The sequence below is a fragment of the Meleagris gallopavo genome, chromosome 16 (assembly GCF_905368555.1).
Source record: "Meleagris gallopavo chromosome 16, MGAL_WU_HG_1.1, whole genome shotgun sequence".
Taxonomy (NCBI): Eukaryota; Metazoa; Chordata; class Aves; order Galliformes; family Phasianidae; genus Meleagris; species Meleagris gallopavo.
The window spans coordinates 5,103,577-5,125,073 of NC_139419.1; the positions used below are offsets into that span (position 1 = coordinate 5,103,577).

Sequence of the window (21,497 nt, forward strand, 5' to 3'; positions counted from 1 at the left end):
AGAGATGCAGATTTGAAGGGCGACGTATTCAGTGGATAAAGAGTTGGTTGGATGGGCACGGCCAGAGGGTTGTGGTCAATGGCTCTGCGTCCAAGGGGAGTGGGGTCCCCTAGGGTTCCATCCTGGGACCTGGGCTCCTCAGTGTCTTTATCAATGACACAGATGATGGGATCGAGTGTGTACTCTCAGCATTTTGCTCAGCATACCACACTGAGCGGTAGCCTGGGCAGCCTGACCTAGAGATGGCAACCCCATCTGTGGCTGAGGGTTGGAACTGAATGATCTTTAAGTTCCGTTCCAACTGAAGCCATTCTATGAAACCAAGAAAACCCACCCAAAACCCAGTGGGGATGTTGAGATGAGCTGGACACAAGGAAGCATTGGTTGCTGGGGCCCAATGTGCACGTCCGAAGGACTCTGATAGGAGTTGTCCTTGCACAACGTGCCCATGTCCACACGTCCCAGCAGCTCCTCCTGCTCTCTCTGCAGATCGGAGCCTCTCTGTTCGCCAGCAGTGAGGGCTCAGGGCTCTTTATTGGACTGGCTGGGACTGGTGCTGCTGGGGGAATCGCTGTCACCGGCTTTGAGTGGAACGTAAGAAATGTCTTGTGTTAGCAAGGAAATGCGTTTTTTGAGCCACGTGGCTGCAGATAGGAGTTGTGCAGAGAATAACCAATGCAACCCCACAAATTCAGCTTCCCTACATCATGCCCAGTGCATGTATCATGATGCTGGAGTCAGCTCAAGCCCCTGTCAGCAGGGAATTGGATGCTTTGGAGCAGAGCTTCCTACTCCAGCCCTGCATCACTCCAGCTGGGAGGTGGCTTTTTGGGTCACCAGTTTGCTGCTTTCCCATGGGAGACTTCCAAAATCCTGGGGTTCTATAGCAAAACCATGGCACGTGAGGAGGTGGTTCAGGGATGCTTCTGAAGATGAAGGGCTGAGAGGGGCAGGGTCTTGTTGGCAGGGTGCTGGGTGGTCTCCAATGTGATCTTACACACTTGCACCTCCTGTTTGGGATCACTTAGAGAAACAAACGTCTGTGAAGGGGGGGAGCTGAGGTTGGGGCAGGTGCGGTGAATGGGACAGTGCTGTGTGTTTCCTTCCTAACAGGCTACATATGCACTGCTGGCGCTGGCCTGGGTCTTCGTCCCAGTCTACATCTCATCTGGGGTATGTGGATCTACCCTAACCTCAGGAACATCCCCTGAATCCTGTTCTGAGAATGCTGCCATGTCTCAGAGAAGGTGACATGGGGACAGGATGGGGACAGCCACCACTCCCATCCCCTCCCGCAGATCGTCACCATGCCTGAGTACCTCCAGCGAAGGTTTGGAGGTGAGAGGATCCGGATGTACCTCTCTGGGCTGTCTCTCCTGCTGTCCATCTTCACCAAAATCTCTGTAAGTACCTCTGCTCAGCTCTGGGGCAGCTCTATAGCGTGCCTCGTAGCGGAGAAGCTGTGGGTGAGAGGCCCTCAGGCAGCGCTGTACCCTGGGGTTTTATCCACGCTCCCGCAGCTCTGAGGAGTCCTACGGGGGATTACTGCACAGTTTAGCAAGTGCTTCTGCCTGGAGGCAGCGGGTGGCTGCAGCAGCAGCTGCGTCCCCACGCAGCGGCGCTCACTGCCCGCTGCTCCGGGATGCACAGCGCAGCCCAACCCGGGCAGCACCGCTGCTGCTCCGCATCGCAGCCCGCACGGAGCCTCGGAGAAGCAGAGGGGGTCGGGATTTCCCCGTGTCTCTGCTGCTCTCAGCCATGCAGAAGTATCCTCGCCTGCTCATCCCCAGCCCTCGGTCCCTTTATGTCCTGATGGAAGTGCTGGGACTCGCCCAGCTCTGCCTGCCGCTCCCACTGGGACAGGTGGCAGCATCTGTCCGGTTCGCAAGTTGGGGCAATGATACCCATTATTCCCTGGTTGTCCTAATGCCTGGGAACTTGTCAACGGGCTCATTCCTCTTCCCTGTTCCCATGGTTCCCAGGGAGGGAGACAGTTCAGTATCTATCTTGGTGATCTGAATTTATAGAATGCTTGTATTGGGGTCTCTCCAGCTGATCACACAACACCTCCCCTTTCACCAAAGCAGTGTGCTCTGCCACGGAGATGCTCAGCTCACACACCTCTGGTCCCACCTCATAGCTTGCCTGTGCTGTTGCTCAGCCTGTGCCATGCTTTCTTTGTGCTGCTGAGCTTCCTGCGACCACTAAGCCACACAGGACCCCATAGAAGAGGGATCAACCTGACCAGGGTTACCTGGCATCTGGCACCACCCATGGTGAACCTATGCAACAGTTGGGGTGATATGCCAGGTGGTGTTATGTGTGTCCTCTCCCTGGTGCTGTGTGAAGCTCAGGGCAATGGGACTGTCACCACTGCTCCAATGCCTCTGTTGTGGGCAGGGGACACCACTCTCCCTCCTCCCCATTTGCGGGTCCCCAACCCTCTGTGGTTGGAGCAGCCCAAAGCCCCGCTGAGAGATTCCATTTCCCTTAGCTAGGAATAGATGAAGCTTTGCACGAACTTATTGGAGAGCCCTGGAGATTCCTCTGTGTCCCATGTAACCCGTTCTGCCCAGGCTCAGGCTTTGCCAGCGGCTCCCCTCGGGAAGGCATTGGTGGTGTTGGGTAAGAACGGGTTTCCATGTGAGGTCATTGGCAGAGGCAGGGATCTCATCGGATTAGGAGCCTGACTTCAAAGGTTTCTGCTCTCCTTTCACAGTTGAAAGGACTTGTTTTATGAATAGGTCATGCCTGGTTTTAATTAGCTTGTTTTTGTATTTGGGATGTTTTATTAACAACTCAGTCACATGTGCTTTTATTTTTTCCCACCGTAGCAACATTATGAGGAAGGGAGGTGGGGATCCCTCTGCTTCCTCATAGCAAAAGCTTAGACTCATTTGCAGACGACTGCAAAAATGCTTTGGCATTGAGAAAGCCCAGGTTATGAAATGTCTTCTCCAGGGCTGAGCCTTCGCATCTGAGCTCTGGGGCTCTGCTTCTTGTTCATCCCTGGAAGTGCCCAAGGCTGTGGGTGGTGCCTCTGCAGCCTGATGTGGTGGAAGGCAGCCAGCCCATGGCAGGGGTTGGAGCTGTGAGGTCTCTTCCAACTGACCATGCAGTGGTTCTATGGTTCTATGATCTTTAAGGTCCTTTCCAACCCAACCATTCCATGGTTCTGTGACTATTGCACTGGGAGGAGATGGCTGGAGGCCCTTGGTTGGGTCTTTTCTGCCTTGTAGCTGAAGCTTGCAGTGTGGAGATGACGTAGTTCTCCTCCTGTAGGGCTACTTGGGTGTATCTGTGATATCAGACTGTAGCAGGATCCCATTTGGGGTGGCAGGCATCTCTGAAAGAAGAGCTGCTGATGGAGGTTTTGGCATAGTTGCCACTGGGTTGGTTCCACTTCAGCAGGACTTATTGGGGTGAATTTCCTCTTGGTGCTCTTGAGGGCTCTCCTGGAGATATGGCCAGGCCTGAGTGCCACCAAGGACATGTAGCATCTCCTTTGGGGTGCTGGAAGGAACAGTGGTGGAAAGTCTGGTGCAAATATCATGGAACTGGGGTCCTCAAGCTCGTGGTGCAAATGCTCTTCTGGTTGGTTGATTTGTGATTTAGTTAGTGTTATGCCTAACTGTGTGGGCTCACCTGGGACAGGCATGGCTGCACCAGGTAGGAGCACCCAAAGGTGCTGGATGCCAGGAGGGGTGCAGCCCCCAGGTGGCACCAGGTGCCCATCTCCAGGACTCTGCAGGAAGCATGGTGAGATGCCAGCTGGGGAGGAGGGCATTGCCAGGTTAGGCCTTAACCTGTGAGGGACAGTGCACCGCTCACAACCCGTGTTGTTCCCAAGGCTGTGGCACCCTACAGCCACACTCCTTGTCTCCATGCAGACTGACCTGTACTCAGGGGCTCTGTTTGTGCAAGTCTGCCTGGGCTGGGACCTCTACCTCTCCACCGTTCTGATGCTGCTGGTGACAGGGCTCTACACCATCGCAGGTAGGCTGCTCGCCATTTGGCTTCTTCGGTTGAACCACGCCACTTGCACTCCTATTTTACTTTTCTCTGTGTGCTCTTGGGGCTGATATTGCTCCAGACACAGCTCATGGGGCTGCTGTTCCCTGTGCCACCCAGCACTTGCTATGCATCCTTCTGAGCCTCAGCTCCAGCAATGACTCGGGTGTGAGCTCTCCTTTGTCATTACAACTCTGCTTTTGTAATCACTCGCTCCTCCTCTGTCTCATAGCTAAATGCTTTCTTGTGTGTGCACCTATTTGTAATCAGCTCTAATCAGCGCTTCTCCTATTACAGAACCATTACTGAGGCAGCTAAAATCTGAGAGCCCTTTGCCTAACCCGTTTCCCACCTGCTCTGCCTGCAGTGCAACTCGCTGCCATTCTCCTGCCCAGCTGCAGGGAACACATCCTGAGCGTGTTCCCACGTTGGGACAGTTTCTGTGCAACACCAGTTGGTGCCTTTCCTTTGTGATTTGGGGATATGAGGAATTGGAGATGGAAATGGGGAGCCCCCAGCTTGTAGTCCCACTCTTGCACTGCAGAACCAATGATCCTTCCCAGGATATTATTCCAGCTTTTATTTAAGCTGGGACATTACCTTCCCTGGTAGCTCCAGTGGAGATGCCCAGAAGTAAATCCTCCCCTGGTATCTTTTCCCAGCCATCAAAATAGGGAAATGATGTAATTATATCCAAAACGTGGTGGATTTTGCAAGACTCCGGTTTTGAGCAAATCCCACATTGGTTTTTCCCTGCCCACGAGGCTCACTGTGCAGCGAGGCATTCCGGTGCGTGCCAGGCAGAGGTGTGCTCGCTGCGTCACCCCAGTCCTGAGCAGATCGCAGGCATGGCTGGGCAGGTGCTGGTTGGGGATGAATCAGGGACTTGGGTTGGAACGGGTTGAAACCCATTTTCTCTAGGTCCGCTACTTCTTTGTGTGCGTGGGGAGTGAACTGGGGCCGTACAACCCGTGGGTGCTCACAAAGCTTTGCTCTTTGCAGGGGGGCTGGCGGCCGTCATCTACACCGATGCTCTGCAGACGCTCATCATGGTCCTCGGAGCCGTCATGCTGGCAGTGAGAGGTAGGAGCTGGGAGGACCGCTGTGCCCCGCCTGCCCTGCTTGGACAGTCCCAGATCAATAAAAAGACTCAGCCTAAGAAATTTGGTGGCCGAACAGCAGCAGTCACCTAAGGGAAGTCTGTGGTCTACCTGTGTCCCCTTGCTGATGCATTTCCCCTCTGTGCCATTCCTTGTGGGAATGGCATCCTGCTGGTTCTTTTTGTGGGCTTTCTCCAGTGCTGGTGACCTCTTGGCTGTCCTCAGGTCCCCACTGTCCGAGAGCTCGTTCCAGTGTTTGACTGAAGCTTGGGCATCGCTTCTCAGCTGGGTACAGCTTAGGTCCCGGTGCCAAAGGTTGGTATTTGGGAAGCAGGATGCCCAGATCCTGAGATGAAAGAGCCCATCCAGGTGTCCTGCAGTGGGACAGCAGCAGAGCAGGTCTGCAGCAAGATGATGTGCAAACAAGTGAAAGGACAGGCAGCTGAGGCTTCACTTTACAGAAGGGAGGAAAGAGAGGAAGCCCTCCCCTACTGAGAGAGGTATCAGTAACAATAGATACCCCAGCAGAAGTGAGGACCTGTGCCAGGCAGAGGAGCTGCCCCAACTGCTCCACACCACAGCCCACACGTCAGACCAGGTGCTTGGGTATCGCTAATCGCACTTCTGTCTGAAGTGCTAATTGCCCACAGGTCCTCTGAGGCTTTCCCTTGTGCTCTTGGGTGGCAATAGGAGGGCAGCAAGGCATGGCTGGAAAATGCCCAGCGGCAGCAACATGGCTCCAGACGTGCTAACCTGCTTAGCAAGGTGTGTGCAGGGAGGTGGTAGTGTTGGGAGAGTGGCTGATCCAGGGGATCAAAAGGAGCCTGCTGGCCGTGCAGCTGCTGCTCGGTCTTGGGAGAGCCTGCAGGCTCACATCCTCCAAGGGCTGCCACCTCCAGCAGATCATAAAGGATCCTCTCCGTGGTTTTGCCCTTTTTGTATCTTTAGACTGTGGCAGACAAAGCAATGCAGGCTTTGCTCATCTGCCAGCCTGTGACCACTCTCCCCATGGGGGACAGAAGGGGTGTGCGGATGCTATTGGTCGCACCTAGCAGAAGATGAGTATGCATGGAGAGATTACATACGCTAAAGTCCAGAGGACTGCTGGGGCTGTTTGGCAGTGGCTCAGCACCAGCACTGTCGTACAGCCTTGCTGAGTCCCCTTGGTACTGAGCACAGGGACACTGCACTCATCAGTGGCACTTTGCTTCCAGGGGTGGGACATCTTGCCCATTGGAGGAGCACTGCTCCTACTGCAGCCCTACATCTGCAGGCTGATTCCTTGCTGCACTGCCTTCCTTGCCTCACTCTTCCGTGTGAGCAGGCGTAGGTGTTGCGACTTGTCGGTTGACACCTTTGGAAAGGGAGCAGGTCCGCACCCCCGGGCGCGAATCTCTGCTTTCAGCACTCAGCCTCTGCCTCTGGAGAGCTTTTGTTGATGCCCAACGCCCATGCAAAGCTTGGGAGTAGCCGGTGCCTGGATAAACCACGCGCTGGAGAGGAGCCAGCACAGCTTTCATAAGAGCAGGAGAGGGTTGTGAATGTGCACTTCCTGTGCAATACTGGGGAGTGTTTTGAAAAAGAGGGTAATGGGGTGACAGTGCCCCAGATGCCTCAGGGCAGGAGGACAGGACCAGGGCTTATGGGTTGGTGCTGAAAGTGGCCACTTTGCAGAGAGGGTACCATCCTGGAAGGGTGTATGGGGAATGGGCATTTGCAGGAGGCAGATACTGCCCATGACTGGGAAGGATGCGTGGAGTGGGAGGTACCAACCAGGGACGCTCTGGGTCTCGCTTTGAGCCTGATCTGTTTTGCTGTTCTGCAAAGCGTTCCTCTTCCCTGCATCCAAAACTGCATCTGAGCAGGAGGGAAAACCTTGTTCTGTAGGAGCAGCCCCTGCTTGGTGCCAAGAGCTCCTCCAGCCCTCGGTGAAACCCCTCCTCACCATGGGTAGCTGAATGATCCTCCTCCATAAGCCCAATTGGAGTCCCAAAAGCTCTCCTGAAAACGGTGCCTCTGATTCCCCAGGACTCCCGAATTCTGCCATTGGCATGGAGCAGCTGCAAGCAGGGTTCATCCCGAGCCCCTCTGGAACAGGGAGGTGTTGGGGCTGAGGCAGAGCCCGGGGCTGTCTGGGCAGGATGGGATCCAAGGCAGCTGTGCAGGGCTCGGAGCTGCACGTGCTGGGGCTTGCTCATGGCACGTCACCCTCAGCAGGGCTCAAGAGGAGGATCCCAATTCCTGGGAAAAGCGCCGTGAAGAGGGGCGATTTGTTGGGAATTTTGGCTGGAGGCTGATTAAAGATGGGGCTGTGCAAGGGGAACGCTCACAGGGGTAGAAAATGCTTCTATGTTGGGTGGATACCTGCACCAAGGCACCTTGGGCTACAGTGAGTCAAGTCAAAGGTACCTAATCTTCAATTTTAATGGTTCTAGGTGTGTTTCCCATACTCTAGGAGCAGGGAGCTTTAATAACAGCTTGCTTTTACAGTACGAAGTCAAAAGAGGCGTTGGTCCCTTTTGTCCCAGACGTGGGTCACCCTTCTGAGGGAGGGCGGGCTGCAATGGGACATGCTGTGCAAAATGGTGATAGAAGAGTCTCTTAAATAACTAAAATAAAATATAATAGCGCGCGAGCCTCCCTCTGTGGGAAGGGGGCCAAGGAGGGGGCAGCAGCTCTCAGTAACGAGTTCTCAAGTGTTTTTCTGACTGATCCTGGAGGCAACCAGACAGCCTCCGACCAGCCTGCCCCAACGGTGCCTTCCAGCTTTTAATGCGATCGGAGGTTACTCCAACCTGGAAGAGGCCTATCTAAAAGCTGTGCCATCCAAGATCGTTCCCAACACGACCTGCCACCTGCCCAGAGCGGATGCCATGCACCTCTTCCGAGACCCAATCTCTGGAGATCTGCCCTGGACAGGGATGACGTTTGGGCTGTCCATCATGGCCACGTGGTATTGGTGCACCGACCAGGTAAATGTAAACAAGATTCCCCTGCCCCGCATGGCAGAGCATTGCCTGCAGTCCATCCACCTGCATCCACTCCTACTGCTCCTTCTGGCTGGTGGGCTCGGGGGGCTTCTTCTTGGAGTCGGTAGCACCTGGAGCTGCCATGACTTTGTTCTTAAGGTGCTTGGACTGGGACAGTTTGGAGAGTGGGATGCCGAGCGGTGTCCTCATCTCCTCAGCTGCCTTCTGGCTCTCGGGCAGAGAGCTCAGGGCTTTCCTTGCTGCCCTCGGCTTACTGGGGCTGAAGGCTTTGCCCTGCCAGTAGGGCTGGCTGCCTGCAATGGTCTTTTTGGGCTCGGTGCTGTCCCTTCGGTGCTTGCTGGCCCCGGGGGGTTTCTCACACGGTGGGGAGCAGGAGGGCTCCTTGCCTTGCTCCCTGCCTGTGAGGTTCCTGGGGCGGTAGCGGTAGATGTGCGTGCCCTGTTTGTTAAAGAGCAGAAAAAGAGCAAAATATGATCTGTGATTGTCACAAGGATGCTGTTCCCCTACATACTCATAGTCCTCATGGACAACTCCATCAGCTGCTTGGTGCAGTCCTGTGCCTAAATGTTTTCACTGTGCTGCTGTGCTGCTCACTCCCTGAACAAAAACACCTCCCTCCCGGTGTGTGGAGGTGCGGGTCCCTAAGGGATGGGGCTCAGAGTGGTTGTGGGCCCCCATAACCCAAACCACTCAGTGAACTGGAGAGAAACCCAAACCGCACTATGGACATATGTGTACGTGGCTGTGGGATGGGGGCCTACACCCAACAGAACCAGCATTTGGGATGCTGGGGATGCAGTCAGCAGAAGGGAGGCTGACACTGGGGGGGACACATTGGTGACTCAGCCATGTCCCTGGCTCTCTGCAGGTCATTGTGCAGCGGTCACTCTCTGCAAGGAGCCTGAGCCATGCCAAGGCCGGCTCCATCCTGGCCAGCTACCTGAAGATGCTGCCCCTGTTTGTCATCATCATGCCAGGCATGATCAGCAGGGTCCTATTCCCAGGTAAGGGCAGGCGTTTGGCCGGGCACCGAGCAGAAACCACTGAGATTGGGTGCAAGAGTGAAGGGACCCAAAATGAAAACGTGTGGTGGCATTGATGGTGGGAGATACCTACACTGTTCAAGATGGGAGGACAAACAGCAGTAGGCAGCTGTGGAAAACTGCAGAATTCCCAAGAAAAGGCCTCGCTGGGGCCCATGGATGGGCCATCCTCATTGTGCTGTTGTTGCTCTCCAACCTCAGATGAGAGGTTTCTACAGAGCTAACCAAGGACGGCTCTGTTTATTGTTATTACGCATAGGAGAAACTATTCCCTGCACGTTTCCATCAGCTGAGCACTGGCTTTCCTGGTTCTGGCAGCACCTCAATTATCTCTCACAAAAAGGCCTGGACAAGTTATTGCAGGAACATGAAGGTACCTGAGCGCTTTGAGTAGCGCAGTGAGGGCTTGAATGCTGGAGCAAAGCCCTGGGCAGGGAGCGGTGGGTGGATTCTGGACCACTACCCTCAATTCCCTGTAAGCACAGATTAGATGGACCTGGCGGCTCAGCTGGGGTCACCCCCGGTGGCATCAGTGACATGAGCAGCAGGGCTGTCCTCCCGCCTGGTTCATGGAACCCTGGCTCCTTGGGTGCTGCTGACGGCATTGCTTGCCCGCGGCAGCTGCCAGCCCTGCTGTGCTGCTCCACCTCATTATGTGTCCGTGCGCTTTGCTTTGATGCTAATCAAAGTGTAAGGAGCTAGAAAACAAGGCGGGGAGGGACACGCCTGCATGCATAGTCTGTCTCACAGAGCGGTGCCACTGCTGTTGGGTGATGGGATAGAGCTCTGGGCACAGCCCCGTGCCACATGTTGCTCTTTAATTCCAGAAAGCCTTCCTTTTATCCAGCCCTTCCCTGAGCACTCCCGGGTAGCTATGGCATGGGCACCATCCCTCTGGGCACCAGCACTTCCTGCAACTGCTGTGGTGATAAAAGGGGAGATTTAGATTGGATATAAGAAAATGCACTGACCAGGGAAGCGGTGGACTCACCATCCCTAGAGGTGATCCAGAACCATGGGTATGTGACACTTAGAGATGTGGTTAGTGGGCATAGTGAGGTGGGTTGGGTTTGGTGATCTGAGAGGTCTTTTCTAACCTTAATGGTTCTGCGATTCTGTTTAGACACGTGCTTTGGTGGGCATGGTGGGGGTGGATTGACAGTTGGATTTGATGGTCTTAGTGTTTTTTTTCAATTTTAATGATCTTATGATTCTGTGACCCAATGAACTGAGGCTAGACTAGGATATTTAGTGCGGTGAAGCTCACGGATGGCTTACCTGTGTGGCACTGGTGGGGTAGGAGCCGTTGCCGTCCAAGATGGTGCGGGGCAGCACACACCTGATCTCTACAGCGTTGCTCCTCCTCTTGGCCATGTCCTCCACGCGGACGTGCTTGAGGGATGGGAGGCTCCCCAGGGGGCTGAGGAAAGTTCCTCGACTGATGTGGGGGTCACTGAGCTTCCTCTGGATGGGCACGAACTCTCCATTGTGAGTGACATCCGAGTTGGTTCGCCGCAGCGGCCCGTAGCGTTCCCTCACCTCAAAGTACTCATCTGAAATGGAGGAGGCATTGGAGCGGCGGTAACTGTGGTCAGCAGAGCTGCTGGAGCAGCTCTCCTGGTCACTGAGAGTGATATACTCCTCCTCCTCTTCCTCCTCCTCCTCTTCCAGCCCATTGTGGGCACAAGGAGGACCCTTGTCCTCCTGTGGCCCCACCACTGGGAGGTGGCAGCTGTCTGGTGAAGCTCTGTTGGGGTTCTCCTTTGGTTCCTGTCTCGCATCCACATGGTCAGCCAGCGGTGGCTGGATGTCACCCTCTGGGGCGCTGTTGCTGTCACACGGTGTGGTGGCTTTGGTTGCAAGGCTGCCAGCAGGAACAGTCCTTGGCTTTGGAACTGGGGGCTTGGCTTCCTCAGGTGTCTCCTCTGGTGGCTTCAAGTGGTGGCTCAGCGGTTGAGCGGCTGATGTTCCCACTTGCTTTGTCATCCAGCCACTGCCTTCAATGGGGCTGGTGGCCAGTGCCACAGGAGCTTCTGTGGGGATCTGTGGGGTCTGCCTCTGGCAGGGGGACAGCAGAGGTGGCTCTTGGGTTGAGATCTTCTTGGCTTCCAGCTCCCTGTTCTTCAGCATCTGCCGGTGCTGGGCGCTGGCCTGGGAGACGTCGCAGACTTTGATGCGGTTCATTTGTGAGAGCTTCACATTCTTTATCTTGGGGTCAATGATATTGATGTACCCCAAGACTTCGCTCCCAGGCTCTGGGTCGGGCTCAACCCAGGTGGGCAGGTAGTCAAACATGTTGGCTTTCTCCAGGTTCAGGAGGCCGGGGTGTATGAGCAAGGAGAGGTCTGCTGCCTCGCCGTGCCTGTCTCCTGCTTGGCCCTCGTGCAGCCCTTTGCCTTTGTTTTCCACCTTCTGTGTTTTGTCCTGGTTCTCGGATGAAGTCTTGCTGATCTGGTCTGCACTCTTAGCCTTCACCAGGGCGTATTTGGGGTTTATCAGCTTCTTCACCATGGCGTTGGCAGGGGTCACTGGCACAACGGAAGGCAGTGTTACAGGCTCGGGTTCGGGCTCCATGCCCATGGAGATGGATTTGAGGCTCACCCCCTTGGACATGAGGTACAGCTCCTGGAACTGCTTGTCAAACGCCTCCACCACTTGACCTGAGAGCACTGTGATGACATTCCGATCCGTTCTTGCTGCAGACCAGGTGAAGCTGGAATGGAAAGGTGTTGGAAGCTGAGCGCTTGTTGGTACACAACGCACCTCTTGCCAACCCTGGCTTTTCCCGGGGGGGGAGGGGTTAATAGTGCTAGTGAGGACATAATCTTACCATAAAAATTAACAATAATGGGATTAATAAGAAGCTCTAATGCCAAATGGGATTTCCCAAATGGGAATGAAGGCTTGAAGTCAGGAATTTGAATTAAAATACAATTTTTTTTTAGTGTGGGTAATCTAGTTTTTCATTTTAGTGTTGGCCGCTTCTTTCTCAGTTTAGGTTAGTTAAGAAAAGGGACTTGTAAACAAGTCTGTTTTTTGTTGTGGCCAGAACATAGGAAATGTTCCATTTTTCATGTTTATGAAACATGTCTTTTAGAGCTGAAAACACCAACTCTTTCAACCAAAACTAGCTTTCATTTGGACAAGTTGGAAAACACTTGGGGTTGTAAATGTTCAACAGGAAAATCTGAGGTCAGTGCAGAACTGGGGCTGGCTGGGCCTCAGAACTCCTGTTGTTCCCAGTGCATGGTGTTGTGCATCAACATCATTGTGTCCCACCACTGCCCCAGTCCTGGCCATGGGGTGGCCTTAGAATGAAGTTAGGCTTCCCTAGTGATGTGATCCTTTAAGTTAGGACTTGGGGAGCAAGGCTGGGACAGGACCACGTGGGTCCTTTGACATCAGCTCTATGGGGCAGGTGAGAGGGGACACCACCGTTACCTGTAGGATCCACACATGGCCCGATCTCCATCCACAAACATGAACTTCTGGGCCAAAGCCCCTTTGAACTTGGTTGCTGAGCGTGTGAAGAACTCTGTCCCCCCTGAGCTGCGGACACGGAGGTTCTGAAAGCAAAGGCGAGGAGCTGTGAGCAGGCAATGCTGAGACCAGCACTGATGTCCTCACACTGCCACCTCCCCGCTGTGCCTCTGCCCCACTTGGAGCTCGCTCCAGCCCCACACCGAGCCATGAAGAGCTGACGTTCAGAGCCCTGTGGTTGTTTCCCAACCCCACTGAGCAGTGGGCAGCGCTCCTCGCAGTCTGCTTGCAGGAGACCTCAGCGATGAGGAGATAAAATAACTTGCCCAGGGCTGTGCAGTGAACCAGAGACCTGGCGCCAAGAATTTCCTGCTTTCCCCATGGTGTCCAACAGCGTTTTCTACCTCTTGAACTCACTCTGCCCACAACCACGGGTAAACAGTGTGTGATCATGCTGCCAAACACTTTCCATCTCCTATGATCTGTGCGAAGGGCACCATGCAGGAGGTGGTTCTTCTCCTCCTACCCCCTGGGAGATGTACTGGTGTTTTTCTAGGAGACAGTGCTGACCTCAGCAAAGTGCATGTAGGTCCAGTGTCAGTGGTCTTCCCTTCTCTGCTTCTAAATCTAAGCATCTCACCTTGGTATTAAGAGTGGGTGAGGCAAAGCAGTGGGGCAGCATTGGGAAAGGAGCTGTGAGGACATGGGTCCAGGTCCAATAGAGTGGACTCCCTTGGATGGTGATAACGTACTTTTTTGTAAGAGCACTCTCATTCCTCCTGTTCTGCTGGGATGGTGGTTATGCTCTTGTTAAAGGCACTGTGTCATTGTTAGGTCATGCCCTTCATTTCTTTGTTTGGAGCTCCTCACCAGGTTTCCAGGCAAGTTTTATGTGCTGTCTGGAGAAGTTTGGGTATTTTTTGTGCATTTGATTTTTTTTTTTGGAGCTTTGTCATTTTTGCCTAGTGCTGAGACTCCGGTGCCTGGCTGCAGGCAGCTGGTGGCCTTTGAACCACTGTGAGCATAGGACTGAACTGGCACATTCAAGTTTAGTCTGAAAGGAGATTGTATTAAGGTGGGGACCAGCTTCTTCTCCCAGGTAACAGTGATAGGACCAAAGGTGATGGCTTTAAATTGAGTCGGGAGAGGCTCAGGTTGGATATTAGGAAGAATTTCTTCTCCCAAAGAGCAGTCAGACACTGGCACTGCTGCCCAGGGAGTAGTGGGGTCACCATCTCTGGAGGTGTTCCAGAACTGTGGAGATGTGGTGATGAGGGACGTGATCAGAGGGCATGGTGGGATGTGGTGGGGTTGTGCTTGGGGATTTTGGAGGTCTCTTCCAACCTGAGTGGTTCAATGGAGTCTATGGTTGGTGTGGGAATGGGTACAGGAGGGTCACATCAGAGTGATGTCCCCATGCCTAGCATCCTCACGGTGCTGCCTTCTTACTCTCAGCCCAATCTGTACACAAAGGCAAGAAACAGCCTGCATTTTTCTTGGGTAACACCCAGGAAAACAAAGCTCCTGGCAGCAGGCTGCCGGCTGCCTCGGCCTTCCCCTTGCCGCAGTTGGGTAAGATCTGTTTATTTTATCTCTTCCAAAATGAGCGTGGAGCGAGCGTGTGCCTGGCTGCTGAGCCAGAGAGCAGCTCCGAGCGGGGTTGAATCACACCACAAGCACTCACCCTTGCTCAACGCAGGACAGCCTTGCCCAAGCCTCCTCACTAATTGCACAGCACAGAAGGCACCGAGATAACGACGTTCGTTTCGTTAGCATCTCCTGGCTTACACAGCAGCTCCCAGCCACTGCCCTAGTTTCCTCACTGCCTCCTGCCTTGCTGAATACCATCCCGGCAAATTGCTTGTGACAAGCAATATGTGGCAAATCACCACTTCCAGACTTTTGCCGAGCTCTGCAGATGTTCTCCTGCTTTTCCAGTCCTGCCAGCAGGCAGCCAATGCCTGAGAGCGTGGCGTGCGTCAGCGCTGGCTTTTCTGGTCTGGGAGCAGAGCCCTCTCTGGGCTGCAAGTAACAGCATAGGGAAGCTTAGCTGGTTTAATTGTCCTGAGCAGCAATTACACAGAGCTTTTGGACTCATTGGATGGGGAAGGTGTAAGACCTGGCTGGATGGGTGCACTGTGAATGCCACTGCAGTGTCCCCTCCTGTGGGGCGCGGGTCCCCAGAACTGGCACAGCATCATGTCTGTGTGCTAACCTCCCTCTTGCTGGCAGTGCCATGACGTGGCTGGAACGTGTTCCTGCTCAGCTCGCTCTCTGCCCTCACCGTAAGCAAATTTGAAAGGAGCATGTCCAGGCGAAGCTGCTTGGCACAGCACAGCCGGGTGACGTCAGGTGGAGAGCATTGCCCATGTGCTGGGCTGCAGGCGTGGAGACTGGGAGCGGAGTCTGCGGCCCGAAAGTGAAACTGTGGGGTGCTGCAGTGTTGAGAACACAGGGATGGAGCAGCGTCCCATTGCCACCCTGTCCCAGCTACTGTTGTCCTTCCTGTCCCTCGTCCCTCTTGGAGTGTGGTGCTGGGTTGTGCTCTCACGCACGGAGTGTGGGGCCATGCTCTGGTTTGCTGTGAGGTAAAACGGGTAACACACAGTGTGTTACCCTTAGGGCTGGGTTAAATAGTAACCCCAACCTCCTGCACTGTGTGCAAAGTGCTCTCTGCTTGCTCTGCTTATCTCACCGAGGCACAGTCTGTACAGGGGAAATCTGCACAAAGCTGAGTCGCGTGCCTCTAGCTGCAGTGTGCTCTGTCTGCCCTGTCCTGCTTCTAGGGTGCAGATTTGGGCACTTAAGGCCAAGGGACAGAGCCCTGAACTGCAAGGCATTGCCTATATCGTTCTGTTTTCCTACACCCAATGGACTCATGCACCATGCAGGGATTTCTCTCCCTCTCCTCTCCAGCTCCTTCATGGAGAGGTTCAGATTGGATATTAGGAACAATTTCTCCTCCAAAAGAGTGGTCAGAAACTGCACTGCTGCCAGGGAGGTGGTGGGGTCACCATCCTTGGAGGTGTTCCAGAGCTGTGGAAATGTGGCACTGAGGGACATGGTTATGAGCATGATGTGATGGGTTGGGGTTGAGCTTGGGGATCTGAGAGAGATCTTTTCCAACCTCAGTGATTCACTTGTGTGCTTTGCAGTGTCCCCTGCCTGCACAGAGCACCACAGCAGTGACAGTAGGACAGGGATGGCTCAGAGCCTCCCTCTATTCTGCTCTGCCATGTGGAGACCCATGTTCTCATCTTCCACCTGCTCTTCTTCTCCATCCTAGATGTGGGTATCAGCTACGGGACAGATGGACCTAACTCCTCTAATACTGCTCTGGGACTGTAGCACGAGGCAAGAATTGCTCCTGGCCCTTCAGGAGCTCTCACAGCACTTTCAGAAGGAATCAGGCCAATTTCCCCACTGCCTTTTGGCCAAGCAGGCTATGCCTCCCTGGAGGCAGGGGAGCCATTTGTCCTATGTCCCGTGGCCATATCCCACTCAAATCAATCTCAGCAGAGCCCAGCTTTGCTGCTGAGATTGAGGACTGCCCTTACCTTCAGGTGCCCGGTGTGCATTTGCGCTCGCTCGCACATTTGGAGGAAGTGCTTCACGTTGGTCTCATCCAAAATGATGTAGACACCCACTTTCCTCTTGAAGCCCGCATCCAGGAGGTCCTTGAAGATGTCGACATCAGTGAACATGTCCATGACCACAGCAATGACCTGCAGAGAGGAGGAGAGAGATGAGTGCACGCCTCACTGGTAACAGCACCTGGCACGATATACAACACCTGTGCTGTGCAAATGCAGAACAGAGCTGCGATGGCAGCACTTCCGTCCCCATGCAGTGACAATGGCTTTGTCACTGTCACAGAGCTGCCTTTGTATCTGGGATGTTTGCCACTGTGGCTGAGGTACATCCTGCACATGATGGAAAGATGCACCATCTGGCACTGGGAGTGGCACCAAAGGTCACCCCACACCCACAGGTTTTGTTTTCCAGGAGGTGGCATTGGCTGTGGCACTGCAGGGCAGCACAGGATGGGGCAATGGCCCTGCAGCCATCTCTGCCTCCTCCTCCTGCACAGGGTGGACACAGCCATTAGAGATGCACTGGGGCACTGGTGTATCATCGTGTCATGCTGGGGGACTCCAGAGCCCCCATCTCAGGGCACACTGCAGGATGACACAGGGGACAGAACGGACCAAAGAGTGTGCTGGCTGCTTGCACAGTTGGGCACGTCCAGCCTGGGCCACTCTGAGCACTGCACTGTCTTTTAATTAGTGCCACAGGAGGTGGAGAGCTCTAATTATGAAGGGAATCATACATTAGGACTCTGCTGGCTCTTCCTTTCCTCTTCAGCAGGCGGCTGCACAAGGAACAAAGCTGTGTGTCCCCTCCCCATCCCGTGCCACCCACTGCACTCGAGCATTTTGGTGCTGCGGAACCAAGAGGGGACCTCATAGTTCTGCCAGCCTTCATCCTATGGGCACCTTCCTGCTTTCAGCAGAATTCACATCTATCCTCCCCAAGCACCTCCTGATGGGCTTCACCATGAAAAGACAAATCCTCCCCACATCAGTGAGGAAACTGGAAAGCAGGTGATGCACTGGGGGCTCGGGATGGGTTTGGTGGCAGATGTGCTCCATCACAGACATTGGTGCTCTCTGTGGCTCTGGTCACGTCCCTGCGTGCCTCATTCTATCTTTGGCATGCTTGCAAATCGGGGCTGATGGCAGTCACCAGCAAATGGTAATTGCAGGACTTTCTGGCAAAACCGGCGCTGTGGGCAGAGCGACAACTCCGCACTGGGGGCTCTAATGGGAAAAGTGCTTTGAAGGGGAAGGAAAGGTAAAAAGGCGCTTTGCTGCAGTGTGGGACAGTGCTTGGCAGTGTGCTTAGCAGGGGCTGGCCCCTGTTTTGGGGTGTTTTCCCACTGTGGATGAGGCACTGCAGACAGAATGGTGCATGGTTGAGATACAGGCAGGGGACACTGATGTCACCGTATCCAAAGCCCTTTGCTGCTGCATCGTGATGGGAAGCTTGCTTATCCCTTTGCCATTCATCCAGAAGGAGGAGAAGATATGGGACTTGGATCTAATGCTGGATGCTCCCCGTGCCCATTGGGCGATCCTTTTCTTTACTTTTCTTCCTGGGCTCCCAGAGTTGCTGAGATCTGTGGGACACAGCGGAGGTGCCAACACCGTGAGCACTGCATCCCCTCGGGCACAGGGCAGGCAATGTTGGATCCTTCTGAGCCGCTTTGATGAGTGCCCAGACTGCAGGATCATGCTTTATAGAGGAAATTGCAGCTCTTTCTTAAGTCACTCTGAATCATCAGATAATAACTTTTGGGGCGCACCATGTGGGCACTCAATAAATTAGGCAGGCACCAATGCACAATTAGAGGAAGCGTGTTGGGAAGAGGGAGAGATGGGACAAGGAACACCAATAATTGCTCTCTCTCGTCGAACCTTTCATCCAGGAACAGCAGAAGGTTTTGTAAACAGTAATTAATAGGGCCTCCCAACCTTTGCTGGAAGTTGCAGAGGGCAATTAAAGCACCGCGATCCCAAATGGGAACCTCAAGCGCAGAGAGGTCAGGCTCGTGGTGTCTCCGGTGGCTCTGTGCTGAGGTGTGTTCAGCCTCATTTCTGGTCAGAGAGAGTTGAGATGCAGTGAGGAAGAAGAGAGGAGGCTGCTCTTCCTCCCCAACAGTGCTGTGAGCTGAGCAGCCCAGGGGACAGCATAGGGGGCAATGGCCATGGGGACGTGCCGTGCCGGGATGCCCAGCTCTGTGCTGCATCCTTGGCCACAGAACTGGGGATGTGCCAGTAGAGCACGGCCGTGGTGTTGGGATCCCGCCTGTCTGCTCCCCCCTTCCTTCCCACAATGAGGAGCAGATCGTGTGCAGCCCTGCTTCAGCTCGCCCGCATTTGCCTCTTGGCAGAGTAAAGCTCTGAACGCGGCAGCACTTGGCTTTGTTCGTGCACATCCGTGGGCCCAACCTCACCATCCAAGGGGCCTTGCTCAGCTGGATGGCCTTTGCTCTCCCTGCTGTGTTCACAGTCCATGCGTTGGCATATGACAACATCTCTGATCATCCTCTGGGACAGCCACCTGGGCTTTGCAGTGTGACTCTGGGTTCAGCTGTGGGGTTCTAAATGGAGTGGAAGGGCTGGAGGAGCACATCTGCTGAACCCTAATTAGCTCCTTCTTTGCTTCCCCCCCGTCAACTCCCCTCCTTCCTCCCCGGCCCCACTCACAGGGAATTGCATCCCTGCAGCTTGGAGATGCAGCCAGGGGAGGTGGGGATGGTGCCGGCCCTGACTCAGGGCTGGGTGACTCACAAGGTGCTGCCGGCGTAGGGGAAGCAATGAGCAAGCAGAGCCGGGCAGGAGCTGCAAAGCTGGGGCAGAGGCAGCTGGAAAGAGCCAAAGATGAGACATTGTTTGTGATGGGAGAGGTCTCCTCACCCTCCATTCCATGTGTGAGGCTCTGGCTTCAGCCTTGCCCTATCATGCCGTAAGGACATGGCTCACCACAATGCCCTATGGCAGGAAAACACTGCAGGTAAGGACAGAGCACCTTGACTTTTGTGAGTGCCCAGTGCTGGGCTTGCTGGGATCCATGCCTCCTAATGCATCCCCAGCCTGTCGCCTGGGGTCTGCCCATTTTCCTGCTGGAACACCCCCGATGTTGGGTGCTGCTCTCTCTGAACTGAATTTCTTTACGGTTCAACCACCATCATCACTAAACTAATGGGCACCAGCCCCACTGTGCTTCCTTGCCAGGGCTGGGTCACTGGGAGTTCCAGTGGCTTCTGTCCACCACTGCTGGTGGCCTTCAAGGCTTGCCAGCATGTCCTCCTTCCATTGTCCTCCTGCCCATGACATCAGCCTGACTCTACTGTTCATCTGCCCCAAATCTCTGTCCTGGTTTGCTGCCATGAGGAGGACAAGCCTCAACCCAAGCCTGCAGCGCTTCTCCTAATGCTTTTCTTCTACAGCCAGGATAGGGCTGACACAGAGCAAGGTGCCACTCTGCAGCTGGAATTGATTCCTACACCAGTGCAAGACCTGAGGCTTTGCCACTTTGTTCCAGGGCTGAGTTTGGCCCCTCTAGTTCCAGCATGCTGCTGCATGCAGTTGCACTGTGCTCTGGGAAGAGTGACCATGGGACAGTTGGGACCAATTTTTCTTCCCTGTGGAGACTCTGAGATGAGCGACACGGCCACGGAAAGGGTCATGTTGCTCCCAGAGGGTGTTAGACCAGACCAACAGCATTGTCTTCAGCAAAAACTGATGACTGAATATTGGTTATTCTGAAGGAACACGGAAAAACCCAAATAACCGACCCCGATGCCTCGGCCCGAGCAGAGGACAGGGACCACCTGGCTGAGCAGGACTTTGGGATCCATCCTCAGTGGGACATCCCGCGGCCATCCCCACCCCACCGGCGGCGCCTCACCTTCTGAGCCTGGCAGATCATCTTCCGCACCACCTCCTTGATGTGAGCCTGGCCCTCGATGGGCGGCTGCATGTAGACAGTGGCGCGGGTCACCCCGCGGTAGGCGATGGTCTCGGGCCAGCCGAGGTCCAGCTGTGGGATGGAGCGGTCGGACCTCTGCGGCCAGTACTCCAGGGACGGGGCCACCTCCTGCTCGTCCCCTTGGCTGTTGTGGTCGCCTTCGCTCCCCGCTGTGCTGCTGCCGTGGCGCGGGATGTACTCGGAGCCGGGGTCATACGTCTCCAGAGTGTCCAGGATCTTCTTGAGCTCCAGCTCGGAGAGGAAGTCCCGGATGTTCTCCTTCTTCAGGACCTCGTAGAAGGCATCGGGGCCGCGGGCGGCCAAGGCCTCCAGGGCCAGGCGCTGCTCCTCGCTGTAGAAGAACTCGGGCTTGGACTCGCTGGACCTCCAGTTGACGTGGCTGTCATCCAGGCACTGCACCTGGGAGAAAGCCATGGCGACGGCACACGCCGCGTCCCTCCACCAAGGGAACTTCTCCGGCAGTAAATACTGAGTCAATTCCTCCCCAGTCTTTACAAAGGCGACCGGTTTTGCTTCGCCCACCCCGGTTCAATGTGCAGCCGGGGACGCGGCTCCCTGCTCGGCCGGCTCCTGCCACGCTGGGCTGTGCCGGGAGGAGGACGTGGGTTCCTGCTGCGGGCAGGGCAGAGCTCGGCCCCGTGCACACACACACACACACACGGCCTGCTCTACCTCCGGCTACGCACTGCGCTCATCCTCCTCTCTTTCAACGCAGCGAGAAAGCAAAACAAAAGAAAAAAGGAAAAGAAACAAAGGAAAAGAAACAGCTTCACAAAGTGTGCTCGAAGCGGAGTTTCTCGGCCCAAACATCGGCCGGGTCCCGGTTGGGCAGCGGCTCGGCGGTGCGTTCGGTGCCCGACAGCGTCTGTGCCGAACTCTTCGGCATCTCCGCGAGTCACTCCCGGCTGCCGCCCGCACGCTGTGCCGGGTCGGACAGGTAACAGCAAGAAGTGAAAAGAGGAAAAGCAAAGGAGTGATTCATCGCTCCGCCCTGCCCCACCTGCGGTCACATGCTGCCTGCACATTCCCAGCTTCGCTCGGCCATTAACTCTTTCAGCCGGCGCTGCTCGCTGGGACCCCGAGAGCTCCTCCGAAAAGCCCGCTCTGCCCTGAAATCCCCTCTTTCTTTTTGTGCCTGCTGGGATGGCACTTGTTTTTGGAGAAAGAAGTGGCTGTGCCCCGTGTTGAGCCCTCCTGCACCGCATGTAGCAGCCCCGCGCTGCTGGGAGAGGGTCGGAATTGCGGGGAGGGCTCTGCTGGGTGTGGGGTTTGTGGCAGGGACTCGGCACTGCACTGGCAGGGTGTGATATGAACTGGGA

At 55.0% G+C, this 21,497-nt stretch overlaps 1 protein-coding gene across 1 annotated transcript; it reads right to left on the minus strand.

The window, feature by feature from the left end:
• Positions 1–7,510: 7,510 nt before the first annotated feature.
• Positions 7,511–21,162, minus strand: SACK1G (scaffolding CK1 anchoring protein G). Its single transcript, XM_010719559.4, has 5 exons — positions 20,098–21,162; positions 16,182–16,349; positions 12,586–12,710; positions 10,423–11,857; positions 7,511–8,539 (listed from the first exon to the last, which is right to left on the minus strand). Exons 1-5 carry the CDS (start codon positions 20,590–20,592, stop codon positions 8,156–8,158), a joined length of 2,607 nt encoding a protein of 868 aa, XP_010717861.2. The 5' UTR covers positions 20,593–21,162; the 3' UTR covers positions 7,511–8,155.
• Positions 21,163–21,497: the final 335 nt, after the last annotated feature.